The sequence below is a fragment of the Brassica napus genome, chromosome A9, assembly GCF_020379485.1.
Source record: "Brassica napus cultivar Da-Ae chromosome A9, Da-Ae, whole genome shotgun sequence".
NCBI lineage: Eukaryota > Viridiplantae > Streptophyta > Magnoliopsida > Brassicales > Brassicaceae > Brassica > Brassica napus.
In genome coordinates, this window is record NC_063442.1 from 39,497,923 (window position 1) to 39,520,555 (window position 22,633).

The 22,633-nt window shown below is 34.2% G+C and overlaps 5 protein-coding genes across 6 annotated transcripts; 3 read left to right on the forward strand and 2 right to left on the reverse strand.

Annotated features, from left to right (window-relative positions):
* The first annotated feature begins 1,040 nt into the window (after positions 1 to 1,040).
* On the forward strand, positions 1,041 to 5,698 carry LOC106368679 (GPI ethanolamine phosphate transferase 2-like). Of its 2 annotated transcripts, XM_013808692.3 has the most exons (16): positions 1,041 to 1,197; positions 1,285 to 1,423; positions 1,496 to 1,663; positions 1,740 to 1,824; positions 1,910 to 2,016; positions 2,099 to 2,179; positions 2,333 to 2,385; positions 2,467 to 2,569; positions 2,645 to 2,788; positions 2,926 to 3,022; positions 3,112 to 3,349; positions 3,433 to 3,526; positions 3,661 to 4,575; positions 4,658 to 4,750; positions 4,823 to 5,109; positions 5,382 to 5,698. In XM_013808692.3, the coding sequence occupies exons 1-16, from the start codon at positions 1,070 to 1,072 to the stop codon at positions 5,512 to 5,514; spliced, it is 2,865 nt and encodes a 954-aa protein (XP_013664146.2). In that variant the 5' UTR covers positions 1,041 to 1,069; the 3' UTR covers positions 5,515 to 5,698. The 2 variants fall into 2 exon arrangements, with proteins under 2 accessions (XP_013664146.2, XP_022548121.2); XM_022692400.2 differs by lacking the exon at positions 1,041 to 1,197 and having other exon boundaries at positions 1,503 to 1,663.
* A 10-nt stretch (positions 5,699 to 5,708) lies between these two features.
* LOC106368678 (F-box protein At2g21930-like) lies at positions 5,709 to 7,074 on the reverse strand. Its single transcript, XM_013808691.3, has one exon. It carries the CDS (start codon positions 6,394 to 6,396, stop codon positions 5,941 to 5,943), a length of 456 nt encoding a protein of 151 aa, XP_013664145.3. The 5' UTR covers positions 6,397 to 7,074; the 3' UTR covers positions 5,709 to 5,940.
* LOC125578224 (putative F-box protein At5g44220) lies at positions 6,546 to 6,959 on the reverse strand. The gene has a single exon (XM_048740566.1). It carries the CDS (start codon positions 6,957 to 6,959, stop codon positions 6,546 to 6,548), a length of 414 nt encoding a protein of 137 aa, XP_048596523.1.
* Positions 7,075 to 9,273: 2,199 nt separating the features above from the next.
* Positions 9,274 to 11,995, forward strand: LOC106368677 (farnesoic acid carboxyl-O-methyltransferase). The gene is made up of 5 exons (XM_048740567.1): positions 9,274 to 9,281; positions 9,389 to 9,469; positions 9,599 to 9,728; positions 10,777 to 11,406; positions 11,509 to 11,995. The coding sequence occupies exons 1-5, from the start codon at positions 9,274 to 9,276 to the stop codon at positions 11,839 to 11,841; spliced, it is 1,182 nt and encodes a 393-aa protein (XP_048596524.1). The 3' UTR covers positions 11,842 to 11,995.
* Positions 11,996 to 16,450: 4,455 nt separating this feature from the next.
* On the forward strand, positions 16,451 to 21,457 carry LOC106368675 (E3 ubiquitin-protein ligase ORTHRUS 2-like). Its single transcript, XM_013808688.3, has 10 exons — positions 16,451 to 16,539; positions 18,219 to 18,721; positions 18,891 to 19,423; positions 19,507 to 19,632; positions 19,727 to 19,829; positions 19,904 to 19,965; positions 20,045 to 20,147; positions 20,251 to 20,377; positions 20,476 to 20,690; positions 21,100 to 21,457. Exons 2-10 carry the CDS (start codon positions 18,266 to 18,268, stop codon positions 21,355 to 21,357), a joined length of 1,983 nt encoding a protein of 660 aa, XP_013664142.1. The 5' UTR covers positions 16,451 to 16,539; positions 18,219 to 18,265; the 3' UTR covers positions 21,358 to 21,457.
* The last annotated feature ends 1,176 nt before the right edge of the window (positions 21,458 to 22,633 follow it).

Here is a 22,633-nt window from a genome sequence, read left to right on the forward strand (position 1 = left end):
CCTCCACGTTTAAAGCCATACTTTGTTTTATAACATACAGGTCAAAACAAGTTTGTGCGCTGTATATCAATACACAAGAACATCTGTGGATGTGTCCGTCAGTACACAAAGACATTCGTGGATGATCCGCGAAGATCGGAAATTTATTTCCCTAAGCTATCTATAAAGATTGAATTAAAAAGAATCCGCCAAATACTCGTTAAACGGAAACACTATTTACATCTCTTAACAAATTTAGTTCCAGTCCATCTTTGGCTTACTAAATCTTTTGTCATGCTACTTTGTTTTTTTTCAGTCTGGTGTTGACCAAAGAAAAGCAAAATTAATTTTTCTCAACCTCTTTCATACAAACTTTTACACACACAGACACTTGGAGTACGACTGGAAAGCACTACTGGCGATAAAAATGACAGAGTAAAATAAATTTCTGCTCAATTACTCCATTTTCGTCCAATCAGGTTAAATTTATTTTCAACTTGTTTACGCAGAAAAAAATAGAACAATTTGTTACTCTACAATAACTAGGACAGAAATTTTACTCTGAGTTTTGTTTTTACTTTTCCTCCATTTTCCACCTACTTTTTCCCACCTTTTTACTCGGTTAAATACCAATCAGAACCTTGGTGTATAAATAAACACAAAAACTGTTAAGAGTTTAAAATAAGTCTTTCCACAAAAGACTGGTGTATAAACTGAAAACATACATAAACTAAAACGCTTCAATCGGTTGCTGCGTTTTAAATCATTTGTATTTTGAAAACTTAAACAGTACGAGCCGCACGTGACACAGTGTTCTCACACACTGGGTGGTCAAAGTGTCAGAGTTTCTTTTATGAGTGGACTCGTGACCTTACCCAACCTCTGAGTAACAATGCCCCTAACCTTTTAGCTATTTTTAGGCCTCAACAGACCCTACTCACTACTCACTGACACTGAATCAAACAACAGTGACACTTACTAAAAAACAAAATCCTAACGGGCTTTTCACTGGGCTGACTTTGTAAAGCCCATTTCATAGGTTTCATCTTTAACGATCGCCTTCTCTTTTCTTCTTTCGCCCGATCTCGAAATGTCGACGGAGATGACGTGTACGAGGCTGACGATCCTAACGGTCGCCGGAATACTCCTCCAGATCATCGGACTTTCGATTTTCGTCTTCGGTTTCTTCCCCGTCAAGCCGACTCTCTCCGGCGTCAGGTAACCATTTTAACTGCGAAGATGAATCTACTCCATTTGATTTTTGCTTCACTCTCCTTTTTCTTCTGTTTGTATGTTGAATCTCAGTGGCTCGGAGAGTTATCGTCATCCTCTCTGCGATCCTGCGCCGAACACGAACGAGTCGGAGATTCATCGTGAGAAACTGAGATTGCTCTACCAGGAATCGTCTGGCATCTCTTCTAGATATGATCGATTGATTTTGATGGTATGCACTTGTTGTTAAGATGTTAAGATTGCGAGAGAATGTTTTAAGAGTATTGAATGATGATTAGTTTAGGTTATAGATGGTCTTCCTGGGGAGTTTGTTCTGGGGAAGGATGGTCAACCTCCATGGAAGGTGTGGAAAGAGTCTATGCCTTATACACAGTCACTGCTGGCTAATGGAGATGCAATTGGTTACCATGCTAAAGCTGCTCCTCCAACTGTTACAATGCCGAGGTTGAAGGTGTGTGTGTGTGATCGTTGATGTGGATGATTATGGTTTACGAGGACTTGAGTTATTAATATTTTGGTGTTTTCAGGCAATGGTTTCTGGAGCGATTGGTGGTTTTTTGGATGTGGCTTTCAATTTTAACACGCAAGCCCTCTTAGATGACAACCTTCTTGGTAGCTATTGGGTTTTTTTTGTTAATGATTCATGTTTGCAAACGTATGTAGTTTGATAGGAATGCTGTGCTCCAAATGTTACCAGGTCAGTTTCTTAGGATTGGTTGGAAAATGGTGATGCTTGGAGATGAGACATGGATCAAGTTATTCCCGGGGCTGTTCATGAGACACGATGGTGTTAGCAGTTTCTTTGTGAGTTTATTTTTATTCATGTCGAATAGAATTTTCCCTATCTGTGTGATGGTGATATGAACAATATATGTGTGTGTTTCAGGTCAAAGATACAGTGCAGGTAGACAAAAATGTGTCCCGCCACTTGCCAAATGAGCTTAACAATGATGACTGGAATCTCTTGGTTTGTTTTTTTTTTCGTTCTCTTATTTCCCCAGTATATGGGTTACTTGAACGCCAATTATTTCGTCTCAATTTCCTGCGATATGTAGTGATTTCAAAGCAAATCCCTTGAGTTTTACTGTGGTTTATTCTTACTAGATCTACCCCTTATCAGATCCTTCATTACCTTGGCTTGGATCATGTTGGACATACTGGCGGCCGTAACAGGTCTTTGCTAGTCTCATTACACATTTTTGAGTAGAAAGGTTGTATGTGCAGAGCATCTTATTATTTGTTTTTCTATTGTAGCCCCTTGATGGCTTCAAAACTTAAAGAAATGGATGATGTAGTTAGAACAATGCATTCAAGAGCCATGGTGGATCGTAGCCATGACCAAGGGCGGACCCTTTTGGTGAGTACTTTTTGTGTTTGGTGGTACATTTGGCTTTCTTATGTCGGAGTTATCTTATTTGAGTTTCATTTACAGATAGTAGTCAGTGATCATGGCATGACTGAGAACGGAAATCATGGAGGATCTTCATATGAAGAAACTGACTCCTTAATGCTCTTTATTGGCTTGAGTAGCAATATTTCTGATTATGCTGGCGCTACCAATACTCTAGCTTTCCAGGTAGAACATTCATTGCAATTGTTGTGATATATTTGATTTTTTTTTTTAATCAGTCAAGCACCAACCTCGTTTGGAAAGAGTATTGATGACAATAAGTTATTCATTATATGAAACCAATGGAATATTTTTTGATGTAGGTAGATTTGACGCCAACTTTAGCTCTTCTATTTGGTGTGCCGATCCCAAAGAATAATGTTGGAGTCCTTGTCCCAGGAACTCTTAATTCTTTAAGAGGTTAACCACTTATGAACTCTCTGATTTTTCAGTTTTAACCTGTGGGAGCGCATTTGACTGTTTTTCTTTAATGTGTGGAATCATTTCAGATTTTGAACAACTACGAGCACTAGAACTGAATTCCTGGCAGTTACTCAGGCTGATGCAAGCACAGTTACCGAGTTCCTTCTTTGTAGGCTTCTCCTGCAAGTGCTTCCTTGACGGAATTTGTGAGGGATTTGATTCGGATATTAGTGAGTGCTCTGGGGATAAAGAGAAACAACTTATTTGCTTGTTTAGGAACGCTGCAGTTCTCCACGGCGATTGGAAGTCCAAGAAATTGACAGAGTGCGTTATTTGTATGGATGCCTTCACTTGCGGTGCTCCTACTTCTGATAAACTAACTCAGTGGATGGCTTTCATGTTAATAGGTCTAGTTCCGCCGAAGACTTCAGCAGAGCTTTGGATGCATATAACGCCTTTTTGAAAACTGCAAGTGAGTGGTTAGCAAGCAAAACCACTGAAGTATGTTTGACATCTTTTCTTAGAGTTCTATGAACATTATTCTGGAAAACTAACGATTTTCCTCACTAGTTTCCAAGTCTAGCAAATCTGTAGTATTTCAAACTAACGATTTTCAATCTTCTCTCTGTTGGCAGAAACCAGTTTTCTTACTGGGTCTTGGAGTGAGTGCCATGCTTCTTTCCTGCGTCGTCTGTGCCACTCTCTTTCTGTCCTTATTCAAAGAGGTTTACAATGAGCCGAAGGATCAAGTCTGCAGTTTGAAGTATCTGTTGAATTTAGAAGAGGTGTTCATTTTGGCAGTTCTTTTGATCCTCGTTGTAAGTATGGGATCTAGTTCAATGGTGGAAGAAGAGCACTATATATGGCATTTCATGGTATCCACATTCTATCTTCTGTTACTTTTCAAGACAGTAAAGTCATTCAGTTTCTCCAAAGGGCTGAACTCACTTGGAGAATATAAAATCGGTTCAATCTTCCTGCTTCTAATATCTGGTAGACTACTGAGAGGTTGGCATCAAGGAGGCGTGAACTGGACTTACTTTCCTGATATTTCTAAGTGGCTAGAGCAAGCTGGCGGTAGTTATGTCAAATGGATCCAGCTAATCTCGACCTTTCTTGTTATTGGTCTAGGATTATTCACTCTCTTTCGAAGAGGGTCGAAGAGAAAATGTGTCTACATCCAAGCTTTTGTTTTCTCAATTTGTGGGTTCCTAGTTATGCTGCATGCCTGGAGATATCAGGGTGATATATTTGGAACCGATAATGGAGCCACCGTAACAGCAAAAGTTATCTATCTTCTTCTTTCTATATCTGCGGTTGGAGGAGCTCTAGTTTTACCATGGTCTATGCTAAACAAAGACGAGTCCTTTCTAGCTATAGCAGGTGACTGCTTGTATATGATTGGCTCTGCATACGTACTTTGCTGGTGTCTTCTACAGCTGCTTCTACAACAACCGATCAACTCAGGACCCATACTTTTGCTGCTCATCCAAATTTTAGTAGTTTCATTTCTTTCGTCTAAAGATGTGCAGGTCAACGAATGGGTCGAGGTTGGTTTTTAATTTGGTTCTTTGTCCGTAAATGATGTTGCAAAAAAGCTCGTCGGTTTAAGATTTCCTTCTTTTTTTGTAGATTGCTGCACTCTATTACATGGGAATGGCAGGTCACTTTGCTCTTGGAAACAGCAATACTTTAGCAACCATCGATGTTGCTGGTGCTTTTATTGTAAGCCTCCTTTTCTTTTCATTTTGTAAACCCAAAAACACTGACACATTCGACCGAACTCTTTTTTCTTAGGGAATCTCTAGTCATTCTACAATACTTTCTGGAATCTTGATGTTCATGATAACCTATGCATCTCCCCTGTTGTTCCTTTTATCCTTGGTGATGTACATTGGTGGAAAGCTAAGAAAACACTCACACTTGGCTCACTCCGACACGGATCTAGGACAACTCTTGAAGCTAAAGCTTGGGTTCCCTTGTCTCGTACCACTCTGCATAAATTCAATACTCTTGACGGCATATACTGTGGTCCTGCTACTCATGAGGAATCACCTTTTTGTGTGGAGCGTCTTCTCTCCCAAGTAAGTATTTGCTTCCGTCTTGAAACACATTATTGCTTTAGGGTAACCGGTTAGGGGTGTTCAGAACTAGTAACCAATGTAAAAATGAAATCTTCTGTACACACGTTACCGGATTTGATTTAGGTTCTGTTGCTGATCGGATACATCTTGATTGAATCTGTTTGTGGTTTTTTAGGTTTAGTTTAATTGAATTGAACACCCTTAACCAGATCTCATTAGACCGATAGAAGAAATTGTTGTTGACTAGTGGTGTTGGTGAACAATGTGAACAGGTATCTGTACGTGTGTGCAACCACTGTTTGCACATACGTTGGAGTTTGTATCGTAGCTGTTACAGTCGCCTACGCTCTCTCCGTCACTACCTTCCTTAGAAGCAAAACACAACAACTGGTGGTAGACTCGTAGTTTAATTATGATTTAATTTTAGAGGTGATCTATCGAATTTACAGTTATTAGTTTACAATTTTGCTACTGCTAGTTTACAGTTATGTTTAACTTTTGAGAGTATGTGTAATGTCTAAATTAATTAAAGTTGGATATATGGTTTTGACTTTTTAAATGAACAGATTGTAATAATCTTACTAGATTATGAAACAAAATATCAGAAAAAAAAAATCAAATGTAGATAAGAAATTATTTACTACCATGAGTACATGAACTCTAAAATCCAGAGATAAAACCAAAACTAAAAAATATAGCAGCAATAAACTGATTATAAGACCTGTAACAAGATGAAACTCAGATACAAGTTATCAAGCAAAATATAACAGTGGAGGTTATTACTTATTATCATAAAACTCATGAAGAAGAAGAATTGTTTGCAAAGCACTCTTAGAGAAACATGAGATTCTCAATCTGACCAGGGAAGATAGACATTGTCCTACGCTTCCAATCTTTATCCCAAAGTGGAAGCTCCTCATGTTCTGTAATTCCTTCAACGTCCACCTTTCTCACCCTCTTTTTCTTGGGATCATAATACAAAACATAAAACGCCGATTCCTGCAATTCCTTTGGTGCCAAAACAAACTCCCCTGCATCATCACCATCATCAACGGCACAAAACACTTGAAACTTTGTATTATATCCAGACAATCTCGGCAAATCGAAAAACGTAGAGGACCATACATTTTTCTCAGCATCCTCTAAAACCCATAATCCGATTTTACCGTACACAGTGTAGATAAGAGCAAGCTTCCCATAGTACCTCGTCATACTCGTAAACTTTCTCGCTCTTCCTTGCGGTACTCTGATAACATCAAACTTCTCAGACCGAACATCAAAGCTCATAACGCCACGGTCCTTACCAACGACACTCGTAGTAGTACCCGTCCCAAAACAAGCTCCGTAGTATAGAACCCCGTCTATACATATATGAAGAGACTCAGGAGAGTAGTGAGGAGGACAGTCTTCAACCGTCCTCTACGAACTCTCCTCTCCTAAGTAGCGGTTACAGAGGCTTCGTGTGGATTCTTGGTTTGAAGCGATGAGAAGAAGAAACAGTCTTGGCCATATCCTTTGTCACGTTTGAATGCGAAGATGAGAGTATTACTACTACTACTACGACGTTGTTGGTTTGAAGAAGACCAAAGTTTGTTGAATTCTTGGCGGCGGATGGTTGATGCCCAGAGCTTTGATACGCACGTGAGCCTCGCTAGGGTTTTGACAGGGAACTGTTTGAGTATCTCCATTAATAGATCGGAAGGAAACGGATCTGAGTTTGTTTCATCTGAAGTATTTTTCTGTTTTGACACAGTAAGTGGCGACGTTGGTGTTGCTTCAACGATTGCATCGCTGGTTTGGTCTACGTCTCTGTAGTTTGCAAGCTTTGATCTCTCTCTTTTTCTTTTCATGGCGGAGAGGGAGAGAAGAAACAAAGGGTGGTGTCTGTGTTGACTTTGTTGCAGAGTAGGGAGAAGAAGAGATCTAGGTGCGTTTGCGTTTTGATTACCGATCCCGCGTTATCAAACGCGTCAGATCCCTTATATATTAAAAGATAAGCATTGTAATAAATGCATTCACATTATAATAGACACGTGGCATCTTCACAATGATTTGATAATAAATATGCTAACGCGTTCACACTATAATCATAAATGTGTTCATACTACGTACTTTGTGATTTTTTTAAATATAAAACTCACATACATAGTTCCAATAAAACTCTAGATTTTTCGGTTCGAATAAAAATAGATAACGAATCAAAAGCTAAACTATATATATATTATTTTTATTGTTTACGGATAAAATTGAGCAAAATATTCATAAATTTTGATTCGATTTGTTATCCGTTTTGATTTGAACCAAAAAATCTTGATATTTGAAACTCTACGAAACAAATCAAATACTAAAATACAATATCCAAAAAAGAAACAAATCACTGATACCAATATTTTTAGGAACATATATCTAATTTGATATGTTATATGCATATATATACATATATGAAAAGAATTATATATATATTATATATATTATACTTTATATCAGTTTTACAATATAAATTTATTATATTAGGTACTAGAATTAAAAGGTTATATAATGTTTTATTTTTGTAATAAAATGTTATTATTAAATTATTTTTAAAATTTTATTTTATTTACAATCAAATCGAATATTCTTTAAAATTCTAAAACATTTCGGATATCCGAGTCACCGAATATCTAGGTGGCTAAAAATCGAATCGACAAAAATGCTTCCAAATATCCAGATACTTGATATGTGTCCACCCCTATTTACGAATGTAATTTTATTTTCTTTTGATGAAAAAATGACCAATGTCAAGGTCTTTTTTATTTTAAATAAATTTTAATTTTATCTTTCATGTATTATTCTAAACAAAAATATCATTTAATATTAATTAACAATATCTTTATATATTTTTCAACTATTTTTATATACTTTTTTACATAAATATACATGTGCACCTTGATGTGAGCATCTTATAACTAAGTATTCACCACAGCTGAAGTATCTAATTTTTTTGAAAGTTGAAATATTTTTTCTTAATGTTTCTTTCACTATTGACCAAATTGTAGTTAAATGATTTGTCTTAATAATTTTCTTTTCTTTTTCTTAAACTATTATCTGTTTAAAAACTATAATATGAAACTATTGGTTCGACATGACGACTATCTAAACTTCATAATATAAAAATAAACATATAATATTAATTTTAGGTTTTTATCCGAAAAAACCTAAAAATCAAATGTTTTAACCGAATAAACTAAAATGAATATTAATTTAAAATAATAGTTATATTTTAGAAGATTAAAAACAAAAAAACGTAAAACCTAACTAATATCCAGATTAAACAGATTTATTGCCTTTTTTATTAAAAATAACGAAACTAATAATTACATCCCGCGCAAGGCGCGGGTTATTACCTAGTGTGTATTATTTAAAATTGGTTAAACATGCTGTCGTTTTAAAGATTTAGACGAGAAAAGAGTGGTGGGGTCTGAGGAAATAAAAACGGCGAACGGTTTTATTAAGAATAATCGAAATGAGGCTATAAAAAGTCGTCTCAGCAAAGAAGCAAAGTTGTTTGGTCTATGGTTTTAGATGGGAAAACATTCTCTGAGGTTGAAATAGACAATATAGTATATAGCCCCTTCTTGATCTGGCCAAGCTTCAACTGACTGTTGTTACTTGTAACGCAAGTCTCTAAGATGTTACACATTGCTTGTACAGATTTATGATTTTAACCGGGACTTGAGATATATTGGGATTGCACAATTCACAACAAGATACTTTGTCTTGAGGAACTGTTTGTCTAATGCCAAGTCTGATACTGTTTTTTTCTGCGTGGAACCCTCCTCCAGAATGGGGCCAGTGAGTTCCTTTACACATCTTTAGGGACATATATATATATAATCATGATGTGTTAAAACGGTTATATACTTGTAACTAAGAAATGCTCTTGCCACACTACTGTATTCAGGCAAGTTCTTCTTTACCTTAATATATGTTCTAATGAGAACTAATATTATTATTATGAAAAAAAAAACTAATATTATGAGACTACAAGAGTCAAGAAGCTTGAGGTTCTTGCAGACACTTAAGTATATATATATTAAATTACATAAATCAAGTTCTCTTGTGTTTGCTTGACAGGTTGACATATATCCTCTAAAAATACATTTGACAGAAGCAATGTACACAATGATGTGGGAGTATATCTTCCCAGGAGAGGAGCAACATTCTCAGAGAAGAGAGGTTTGATTTTGTTTGTCTTTTTCTTTTCTTACTAGCTTTTGATGTATATCTTGTTGCTAAGCAGTTATGACTCTTGCTTGCTTGCTTGTCTGCCAGGAAGTTTGGAAAGTGTCAACAACGGGAGGATCACGATGAGTCAGGAAAGGTTCATTAGCCCAAGAAGCAGCAGCTTTGCTCTCTTCATCTGATCTAGGCCACGTGAGTTTTTGGTATTCTTACATTCATATCATTGTCTTGTTATGTTTATCTGTATTTTTCTTGAAAATGCTTTCAGAGTTCAAAGAATCATAACTCAAAGTCAAGATCAATCCCGTAGTTCAGGGCCACAACTGAGAAGAACATCCTCTTTCGACAGAACATGGGAGGATCGGAGACCCGTGGCGGAATCTGTAGCTAATGAGCTTGTTCTACATTCCATGGAGCATCAAAGTGAATCCTCTAATAGTATTAGATTAAAGAGTAATTTTGGGCTTAGTGTGTGGTTGAGAAAATGATCCGGCGTCGATCTCTTAAGTATTTCGTTATTATTTGTCAAATCTTTTCTCACACACGTTTATTTGTTTCTGAAACCTCTTAACGAACTTTACTACCTAACAATATAATATTAATTTTTTCATTCGCACGTTTTCGGTGACACTAGAATTGGAAAACAACCAGTTAAGTCTCATGTTCCACAAAAGTTATTGCTCTCTGGCAACCAATTGTTTTGAATAATAAGCAACATAGTAAATATTTCGTGAGAAAATAACACAACCATACATCTTTATTGCTTAGTCCCTACATCTTTATTGCTTAGGGCCTGACTGGTTTAACCGCAGCGGTTGCGGTTGCGGTTGCGGGAGTTTGCGGATGCGGGTGGTTGCGGTTTCTAGCGGTTTTAAGAGATTTGTACGACTGGTTCTGCGGTTAAAAATTGGTGCGTTTGCGGGATACTTATGACTGGTTAACTACCAAGTGCAACAGCGGTTAAATAATAAATTAACAATATTTAAATTTATACAATTATAAAAATATCAAAAATAATAATATTATAATAAATATAAAAGTTATATTTAGAAAGTTATAGTTTAATTTTTTTAAAAAATATAGAAAATATTTTTATTTTAAAGTTTTATAATATTAATTAAAATTTAATAGATATATTTTAGCATTTTTATAATTCTAATTTAATTTTTTTATTGAATATTTTTATTTTTGTATTTATATTGTTTTGGAAAAAAAGAAATTTTTTTTATCCTCCCGCAACCGCCCGCAACCGGAAACGCTAACTGGAACCAGCTTTTGAATTTATGAGGTTCGGAGCGATTTGGAGCAGTTTGGAACGGTTTGGAACGGTTTGAGCGATTGTTGCAAAACGCCAACAACCGTTACCAACCGCAAAAACTGCGTTTGCGGGTGGTAGCGGGAAAACCAGTCATGCCCTTAGTCCATTTAGCATCCATGGTTCATTAGGGAGCATTGCTTGAAGCTTCAAAGGAGAAGATCAACGAAGCCATCTCCACTAAGCTCGGCATTGATTTCACTTCAGGTCTCATTAGCATTGCAGATTTCGGTTGTTCCACTGGACCTAACACTTTCGCCGCCGTACAAACCGTAATAGATGCCGTGGAACACAAGTATCAAAAAGACATTGAGTTCCAAGTTTTCTTCAACGATTCTTCAAACAACGATTTCAACACTCTCTTCAGGACACTTCCTCCTGCTAGAAGATATTTTGCAACTGGAGTTCCAGGGTCTTTCTTTGGTCGTGTTCTTCCTAAGAACAGTTTCCATGTGGGAGTTGCTTCTTTCGCACTCCATTTCGTATCCAAGATTCCTAAGGGAGTTAGAGAGCGCCATTCTCCAGTGTGGAACAAGGACATACATTGCACTGGATTCTCGAAAGAGGTAGCAAACTTGTACCTTGATCAATACAAGATAGATGTGGGGAGTTTCTTGAACGCGAGAGCTCAAGAGCTCGTCTCCGGTGGATTGCTATTGTTTCTTGGACATTGTCTACCAAATGGGGTTCAAATGTCCGAAACGGTTAATGGAATGATGATTGATATCACTGGATTTTCTCTTAATGAAATTGCCAAGAAGGTTAAACAAATTAAAACACAACCTTAATTTTCTCTTTTTTAATCAAAATATTAGTACTAATCAATACTAACATATGCGATTTTTTTTGTCTTCTAATAAAAGGGTCTTATTGATCAAGAAAAGCTCGACGCTTTCAAACTGCCTGTCTATCTTGCACATGCGGATGAGTTGAAGCGAATAATCGAGAACAACAAATGTTTCAGGACCGAAGTATTCGAAAAAATTAGTCATTCAAAGGAAGAATATCAGATAGACTCAGACTATTTAACGGTCGCATTTAAGGTCACAGTTGGAGGATCTGTCGCTTCTTACTTTGGCGAAGATGTAATGGAGAAAACCTATGAGATTGTGAGGGAGAAGACACAAGAACTACTTCCTCAGATAGCCAACGCCAAACCCGGAATGCAATACCTCATTGTGCTTCGAAAAACCTGATTTCCTGATCAACGTAGATCTATGAGGTGAGATCATTCTGAGACAATGTTTTACTTTTACCATTACAATGATGTGTTTGTGTTCTTTATTCATGGTGTTCATTCTAATGTCCAATAAAATATTAATATGAATAACTATAAGTGATTAGATTGCATCCCAAGAGACTTTTTATTTATAAAACCTAATATCCTACACTTTATCAATCAAATTCTTTACAGTCAAAACGCATCTTATTTATTAACTGGTCAATATACGAGTCTGGGTAATTGTGATACTAGGATTAGGAGCCAGTGGTGGTGAAAACTTTGCCACGAAATGGAATTCAAAATTTTGGTAGGTGCATAGCCAAGGAAAATTCTTATCCAAGACACTTTCTGGATATAATTTTTTTGGTTTATTCGACCAATGCAGCTAAACCAATTTTCAATGGGAAATTGCCTTTTATATACAAAAAAAAAAAATACAAATTCACTATGTAGCCAAAAACACTATCTCTTTTCTCATTTTTCTTCATATTTCTCTAACTTTTCATTAAAAATCTATTACCCATTTTTTGGCTATTTGGAAAATAAGCTCATTTCCAATTAGTACATACCAAAAATGTACAAAAGCATCGCTCAAGTATCGACTAGATGAAAAAAGTAAACGTGTACCTATAGTTGTAGAGAGAGTATATATTGGTTTTTTTCTTAACACAAAAAGATTAGAGTAACATATAAATATAAAAACAGAGATTTGTACAAGGAAGAATATAAAACCGACGAGCTTGCTAACTCTCGAAAACTAAGCCAGAAGATAATTTTTGATGATTTAACAAATGATCCAAACAAAATTTATTATATTCAACCTTTATTAATAACTACAACATCAAACACAAAAAACGATGAATCGGATACTTTATATATATAATCTTATCATGCTCCATATAGACATGAAAATATAAAAGACAATGGTGAATGCACCAACATTTTTTGTTCAAGCATTTGATGGGCAGATTTTTGAATCACATGTCTAAACCCATTTGTCCAATTATGTGAAAGAAGTAGTTGAGTAAGATTAACTACTTTGACTGAAATTGTATACTTAATAAGCATAACAAATAAAGTTAAAGCATATTCCATAAGACTAAAATATATGTAATTCACAAAATTTGGAATGTGATATTACGTTTTTTGTGTGTATATCCTTAATTATCCAACTTTTTAAGTATGAATCTTTTAAAATTATCTAAAATTTGTAAAAATTCCTCAAAACTTATTCAAATTATCAGAGGAGATGATATATCCTAGAGGTGATCTTTTATACAAACTTGGTTGATATAACGGCAGAGAAAAATATGTGAAAAATATACAAAGGTATCACTAAATATAATCACGAGTACCTGCAAATCTTCATTTGCTTTTTAAGGTAGTGGTACCCCTTGTGTATTTCTCATGAACACCCATGTTTGTTTCACAAAAATTAAAGCAATCGTTTGATCATTATCTTTTACAAACGCTTTATGTTAAACTTTTTTGCAATCTTGTTATGAGGAATCCACACAACATTCACTTCACTGAATGGAGAAGATCCATTATGATGAGCATGATTTTAAGGTCACAAGTTAATTATTTTTCTCTGCAATAAAGACTTGTATCACCTTCAAGTAGCAGAGTATATCCATTTGTTAGGTATTGTTGTTGTAGGACAACATTTCCATGATGAAATGTAGAGATAGTTTTCTCTACCATAACATAATCACCTATCTCACATAACATCATCATTGATATGATTCCAAATATTGCAGAATTATATTCACTAACATTTTTGTAGTAGAACCTGAGATGATCCACTCGTATTTGGCTTTCGTTAAGATCATATACATTTATGTTGATCAAACCTCTCTTTTAAATATTTTCAAAGATCTAGATGATCTTCTTTTGTAATATATTTATCTAAAACCATCATGTATGTGGTGTCATAAAAATATCATGGTTTTATCTTTTTCTCATATGGTACTACTTTTAATTTATCGATGGTTTCTAGAAACATGTTTTATCCTATGTGTATCTTTGCATTTATCGCCAATAACATATAATTATTATTTGTGATACCAAATGCAATTATTTTAAGCTTTTGTCAATTCGACATTATGACTATATTCATAAAATAGTGATATAAGAAATATATAATATATAATTTTAATGCATTGGTATTATATCCATAAAATAATAATATAATAAATACATAATTTAAATGAATAAATTAAAATCACAATTTTAATTGCATGAATTAAAAAACGTAGTTTAAATAGTATCGGAGGCAGTCCTACCATATGATCGAAGAGACATAGTCTACCACCATATTGATCATTTAATAATTTAAGGAGACAAAACCTTCCATATGATCTTAGAAGACATAGTCTATCATATTGATCATTTAATAATTTATTGGGGTCAAGCTTTTAATATGATCTGATAATATGTGTTACCATATTGATTTTTATATTTACATAGGCAAAATTTAACGTACGATTCTTTGATCGTGAAGGCATAGTTTACCATGACGATCAATTAGGAAAAGCAACACCTATCATCTTAAGATAATAAATGGAGAAAACAAAATCTATCATTTCAAAACAATAATGAATTTAAAATAATTAAAATATATTGAAATTAAACTTTCTTTCGCTGGTATGAAATCATCTTATATATTAAAACAGAAGTCACAACTTTGATTCATGTGCGATTTTTTTAAAAATGGACCTAATGAACATATTCCTAGAAAGTCATATTACATTTAATCTCTAATCTTATCATTTAAATTTTGGGCCTACTAACATTTTTTATTGGGCTATCAATAATTAGATTTAACCAATAGATGATTCATTAGATTTATGGATAATATAAATTAAACAGATATAATTTTAATGTTATAATACTATACCTTGATATGATAATTATTTAAATATTTGTTGATGTTAACTTTTAAAGTTATAAAGATTTTTTTTAAATAGCAAAAATCATATTATCTAACAATGATTAATCTTTACTACCTTTTTTTTTTTGACAGCATTAATCTTTACTACCTTAAACCAATGAAAACAAATTCTAAACTATATAGTTTATTTTAAAAATTAAACAAAAACTAAATGTTTAATTATTTACTCGATAATATAAATCTATGAAGCAAAAAGTTTAATTTTTTAAAAAACTTTCTAAATTTTTGAAATTTACAATATCTTTGGATATGACAATAAAATAATATTTTACTAATATTTATATATATAGTTATGATTTTAATAATGAAATAATAATCCAAAAAATATATATATAGAAAAAGATACAAATACACGTGAAAGTTTGAAACAATCTATTCAATGAAAAAATATACCGTAAACTTATTATGTTTTAAAAACTGATAGACACATATATATTATAATATATACCAATTTAAAAGTCGAAAAATTTTTTATATAAAAATAAATAAAACCAATAACCCGCGCAGTTGCGCGGATCGAGATCTAGTTTGTGCTTATAACATGTTGAGTATTCAATGAGGTATATATAATGTAACTTTATTTATATTACATTAATGAGAAAGGAATAACACATGAATGAAAATAAAATAAATAGCTTTACAAGATTTTAATTCTTCACTTTGAAAGCGCGGGATATTTTTTCGGTTGGAATACTTATGTAATAAGATTATACGTTTGTTTAAAGTGTGTGACAAAATTTAGATTAAACATTTGATCTTTGATGTTCATAATTAAGAGTTTATATATTTTGATGTATCTTATTATAAATATATAAATTTATAAAGTAGTATTTATGTTTTAAAACCAGATTATGGTATGCGATGTGTTCGAGCTTTGATATCTGTAATTGCGATTTTAGACATTTCATTCGACCTTTGATATTTATAATTGTGATATTAGTGTTTAAACTTGTTAACAATATGCTATTTCAAATTGGCATATTTTTTATCTTTATATAAGTTGACTGTATAATATAAAATACCATATTTTCATAATTTTTTTGGTTTTTCAATAGTAAGTATAAATTACATATCATATATAACCTAATATATTTGGGCTTGAAAAAACAATATAAATTAATATTGAGTTGGGTTTAATTTGCTAAATGGTGGGTTTTGCTTCTCCAGTCGAAATTAGTAAAAACTTTGGCCCATGCCTATCTCTATAAACACGACCGAAAAAGCTATGTTGTATACCGGTCTTCTTCCAAAATACTCTTCAGATTTTTTTTTGGTTATCTAGGTAAAAATCACGATTAGGTTCTTAGCCGCCATGAACTCAAAAATTCTTTGTTTAAGGTGATAAATTCTGACATTTTTTGTTCCAATACTCTTCCAGAATACTCTTCCAATACGTTATTTGTTTAAGGTGATAAATTCTGACATTTTTTGTTTGTCCGATTCTGATCCAAAAATTTATTATCTTCGAAAAAACAAACAAAGATCTGGAGATCCTTACATAACTACTTGGATATATTACTGGTAAATCAATTTTTTCTTCTTAATTCTTCTTATAACATTATCTACTGATTATAAATCGAGATCTAACTATTTTGTTTTTCCAGAAATGTCTAGCATGTCAAATTAGATATGTTCTGTTGTTCATAATGTTCTTCATTTGATCTTAGAGTTGTACGGAATCAAATCAGAAGCTATCAGACTTTGTTAAAACCATCCAAGGTTAGTACTCGAGATAAATCTATGTTTAAAAAAAATAATTTATACTAAAGAAATTTGAGTTTCTTATAAAATTCTGGATGACATATATAAGAATGTTGTAATAAGGATTAAATAATATATGTATATAGAACAATTCACATTGAGCTTAAACGGTTTACATTGTATCTTAAAATCAAGCTTTAACTAACATATTGATTCACACAACTCATAGATATTCAAACATAAGCTAGAAAAGTACTATTTCTAAAAAATAACACATGAATCATTGTTTAATATTTAGAGTCATGATTTTATCCTTTTTCTTAAAATTTTAGTATTCAGAATCATAGTTGAATAATTATCATGTCTTATATCTTAAATGTGTTTTAAAAGCTAAATGTAGATATGAGCAAAAAAAATATTATTTTTATAAAATTGGATAGTTAAGATTATAATATTATTTTATTTTGTGACAACATATCCAACAATAATTGCCAATGAAATTTTTTCTGTATAGTAACAACTTATGCATCAATATTTTTTAAAGAAAACAACCTAACAAGAAAATTAAAAAAAAAATGTTGAAATTACATCCCATAAAAATAGCAATAATATTTATGAAATACAATCAATTATTTGAATATGCACCTAGGATATGGTAGATTTCAGTTGATAAACAATTGTGATAATAATTGAGATTTTTTTGTGTATAGTAATGTATTTTATGGATTCTAATATATCTAAGCTAAGATTTTATATAATAATATAATTTAATTTCTAGGCTGATCAACATCAGTATTTTAAATAATTAAAGTATATTGAAATTAAAAATTTATCCGGCTGTATTTATATTATATTAATATAATTTGTAATAGATAATTAATAATACGTGAATGAATATAGAGTAAATAGCTTTATTGAAGGTGATTTACGTATTTGTATATTTACTCTAGTTATTACTCTTATTTATTTTTTTATCTTTTCACTATGTTTATTTTTTTCATTTACTCTAGAAGTTACTTGTCATACTCATAATTAAATAAATTAATTTTGTTTTCACTATTGGTAAACTCACGAAAACTCACATGCTAAAGCGAAGGAATACAGTAAATTCATCGGGCAACAAAACCAGTTCCCATCATTAATATGATTTGATGGCATACAACACACTATTTCCCCCTACACAATTTGATTGAATTGACACACTGTAAATTAACATTTTTAAAACAATAATTTCAAGTAGATCTCATTCAAGTTTATTTTACAATTTACAGACAATTATCAGCAGTAGATTCACCTTACCTACCTACCTACCACATCTAATTTGTTTCTGTATTTCATAAGTTCAATCTTGAGTATAGATAGGAACAATCATAAACCATATAAAAAGAGATATGCTATTAGATTTCATTTTTTATAAATATTCTCTTTCCTAGTATTTAGAGATATATCAAGAAGCCAATTTAAGAAACAAATATTCAAGAAGAAATACAAAATGAATATACAGTTGCCATTTGTTAAGATCTTATCCAAATTAGAGATTTTATTCTTGTTTCTTCTTCTAGAGTCTTTTCAATTTCGTTTCGAAAAAGACGCTCCAAAAAAAATTTCAAAAGGCGCCTTTCCGAATTTCGCCTCCCCCCCCCTTCTCTCTCTCTACTTATAATCTCTCTCTCTCTCGCTTCCTTTCACATCATCAGATCTCGAAAACACTATTTACTCTCTCTCTCTAGCGATTATCTGAGACATGGATCGTGGTGGTGAAATTCAACTCCCTTGCGACGCCGATGACGTGTGCATGCGATGCAAATCCAAAATCCCGTCGGAAGAGTGCCTCACGTGCAGCACGTGCGTCACCCCTTGGCACGTGTCGTGCCTCCGATCCCCTCCCGCGACCCTCGCCTCCACCCAGTCGTGGGAGTGTCCCGACTGCTCCGGCGACGTCGATCCCGCCCCTGCTTCCGGCTTAAACCCTAACTCCTCGAGCCTAGTGGCCGCGATCCGCGCGATCGAGGCCGACGCGTCTCTGAACGAGGCGCAGAAAGCCAAGAAGAGGCAGCAGCTGGTGAGCGGCAAAGCCGTTGAGGAGGAGGATGAAGAGAAGGAGAAGAAAGAGGAACAACAGTCAGATGACTTTCTCGTTTCCCTTCGAAAGAACGTCAGCTGCTCTATATGCCTCCAGCTTCCTGAGAGGCCCGTCACGGTACGCCTCTCTTCATCCGTGTCATCGATAGATTCAATTGACACTGAACTGACTATTATAGTTAATGTTAAATTTATCGATTGCATGTAACTGACTATGTCCTTTGTTTTAATAGTTAATAGCGATTCACTAACGGCTTTTTTTTTTTTTTTGTGAACGATACTTGTAGACACCGTGCGGCCACAATTTCTGCCTAAAGTGTTTTCAGAAATGGGTGGCTGGCAAGAGGAAGCCTACATGCGGGACGTGTCGAGCTTCGATACCTAAGAAGATGAAGGATAACCCTAGAATCAACTCTGTTCTCGTCTCTGCTATCCGTCTAGCCATGGTTTCCAAATCGACAACTGTGTCAACTGCGAAGACTTACCAGTTCATTAGGAATGTTGACCGGCCTGAGAAGGCGTTTACCACCGAGAGGGCTAAGAAGACCGGGAAGGCTAATGCTTGTAGTGGGAGGATTTATGTGACTGTGCCGTCTGATCATTTCGGTCCTATTCTGGCGGGGAATGATCCGGATAGAAACCAAGGTGTTTTGGTTGGGGAGTCTTGGGAGGATAGGCAGGAGTGTAGGCAGTGGGGAGCTCACTTCCCGCATGTTGCTGGGATTGGTGGACAGTCGAGTTATGGAGCTCAGTCTGTGGCGCTCTCTGGGGGTTACAAGGATGATGAGGATCATGGTGAATGGTTTCTCTACACTGGAAGGTTTGCTTTTGATTAAGCCCTTTTCTTTATTTTGTGTGTCTGTCACTGCTGTTATATGTTTATGTTGTGAATATGTATTGTAGTGGAGGAAGAGATCTGACGGGGAACAAGAGAACCAACAAAGATCAGGCGTTTGATCAGCAGTTTACAAAGTCAAATGCAGCTCTGAGGCTTAGTTGCAAAATGGGATATCCTGTGAGAGTTGTCAGGTTAGTCCTTTCTTACTTTCTGGAGTCTTTCGTTTTTTAGTGATACTATGTGCAGATAGTTGTCTTAGTGCTTCGGTTTCTTACAAATGATCAGGTCTCACAAGGAGAAGCGTTCTGCTTATGCCCCTGCGGAGAAAAGTGTGAGATATGATGGAGTTTACAGGATTGAGAAGTGCTGGCGAAAAGTTGGAATACAGGTTTGGTTGCGCCTAATAATTCTAATTGTTCTGATCTTATTTTTTTCTGAACTGCTCTTGTGTGTTTTCGGTAGGGCAAAAGGGTCTGTCGTTACCTTTTCGTCAGGTGTGACAACGAACCAGCTCCATGGACCAGGTTTGATCTATTTCTTGTTGTTAAAACCTCCCTTTTCTGTATTTTCTTGTTATGCTCTCAACGTTGAGTTATACTGCAGTGATGAGCATGGTGATCGTCCAAGACCTTTGCCTTCAATCCCAGAGCTCAAGAAGGCCACCGATATGTTTGTGAGAACGGAAAGCCCATCATGGGATTTTGATGTAAGCACTGCACATCCTCTCTTTTCTTTCTTGTAAAAAACAGCGATAGTAACAGTTGTGAGTGTGTATAACACTGATGATCTGATACATTTACTTGTATCAGGAATCTGATGGTCGTTGGAAGTGGATGAAGTCTCCACCTGCTAGCAGAAAGGCAATTGCTGCTTTGGATCCTGCAGCGAGGAAAGCCATGAAAGGTGGAGGAAACAAAAGGGACAAATTTCTCAAAGGTCTGTACAGCTCATTTCCTTTGCTGTTGATGTTAGATAGAATGTAGGCTCACATCTGAACTGTCTTTGTTTGTTTTTTCTTACTTTGTTTGACTCAGAATTTGGCTGCCAAATCTGTCGGAAAGTGATGAGCTCTCCTGTGACAACGCCTTGCGCTCACAACTTCTGCAAGGAGTGCCTAACTGGGAAATTTGCTGGGATAACTCAAGTGAGGCAGAGAAGCAGAGGTGGGCGCACTCTACGTGCACAGAAGAACGTCATGAAATGCCCTTGCTGCCCAAATGACATTTCTGACTTCCTGCAGAACCCACAGGTCAGTAACGTAACCTCTTCTTCGTCCATTGCTTATGTGTAGTGAAGCAATTTCCTTACATGTATATTAACTGGATGAAGTTAGTTAAGTGGTAAACTTAAGAATAAAACTGTCTGTATTCTCTTCTTCGTCCATTGCTTATGTGTAGTGAAGCAATATCCGTACATATATATGAACTGGATGAAGTTTGTTAAGTGGTAAACTTAAGAATAAAACTGTCTGTATTTGATTCCTTAGGTAGCAGCACATCATATGATGAAAGCATTAATAACATCACATAGTCAATTGGCATGACTTGTATATGAAAGGTGTATGTGTTTGATGACCACATTATAGTTAAACAAATTTGTTGTATATTCCAATGTAATTAAATTGCTTGTGCTAACTTAAAATGTATGTGATAAAACAGGTGAATAGGGAATTGATGGATGTGATAGAGGAGGTGAAGAAGAAGAAAGAGTTGGAGGAGCGACAAGATGAAGGAACCTCTGAAAATTCCGCTGAAGGAGGAAACACAGGATCTGAAGAAGAGGAAGAAGACCAAGAGGAAGAAGAAGAGGAAGAAGAAGAGGAAGAGGAAGAGGAAGACGAAGACGAGGAAGAAGAATCTGAAGTTCATGTGTCTGAAGATGAGCCAGCAGCCAAGAAGATAAAACTCTCAGCTTAAATTTTGAACCCTCTCTTTTGTGGTTGTAATGTTTTTGGGTAGTTATTGCAAACTTATTTATTTTGGTTTTTATTTTGAAATACATGTTACTTTTGTTCTATTATTATATATATATATATATATATATATATATATATATATATAAGTTATGCGTGAATTACAGTCTTTTTAGCGATAAGCGTTTGTCAAAACATCTCTTCTTCACTTTCCATGAATTTTCCAGCTACAGAGAATCAAACCGGATATGCCAACACTTGTTCACCATAGTTTCAGCTTAACAAGACGACTAAATTGCAAACTCTGCACTGAGAAAAAAAACTGTTGCAACTTTGCTTCGCGATCGAGTCTACACTGAGAATAACGTGGAGGGTTATAGATTTCATGACTCGTTCGTTTTCTTTCTGAGCTTTGCTTTGTAAAGCGTTCAGTTTTCTTTATAAGTAGGCCGTGGGCGTATCTACCAAAGTAATGGACTTTGTACTTGTAATAAAGTTATGAACACATCCCACATCGGTAATGATCGAAGGAGCCAACGGGTATATATAAGGTATAAATCATCTGTTAGATTGTCAATTGGTGGTGAGAGGAGGTTCATGATTCCTGATATGGAGAAGGTGTCTAAATAGGTCTTCGTACTGAAGACTAACTCTATGGGAGTTATGAGCTAATTCAACTCATTGCCAGTTGACTTTTTAAATTATTCCAATATAATTTATGTTTTTCTTATAATAAATTAGGCAAAGAGCCCGTGCGATATACTCATTTTATAAAGAATATATTATAATCTATAATTTATAATTTTATATGCCTGATAAAAAAAATTAAATCATATAAATAATTAAATTTAATTTTGATGATTAAAATATGATTTACAAAGTATTCAAATATATATATATATTTTATAAACCTTAATGTTCCCTTTAATTTTTTATCAAAACACATATTGCATACAATTATGTCTTCATCATTTTTAAGTTTTTTCATATATTTTTCACATGATAGTTATCTTCAACCACTTTTTGAACAAAATGCAATTTTTTTTACATGATATATAATTTTTTTTCCTATTTAAGACATAATATTAAAATTATTAGTTTATAATTTTAAACAATTATAATTTATATGTTGGTAATTGTTATTTTGTATATTTATCTACCTGCTTTATTTATTGAAAATGAATATCCAGAAAATTGAATATTGTAATAAATATATGTTGATTTACGTTAATATAATCCGTCTCATTTATAATATTTTTTTTTAATTTTTGGGAGAGTTC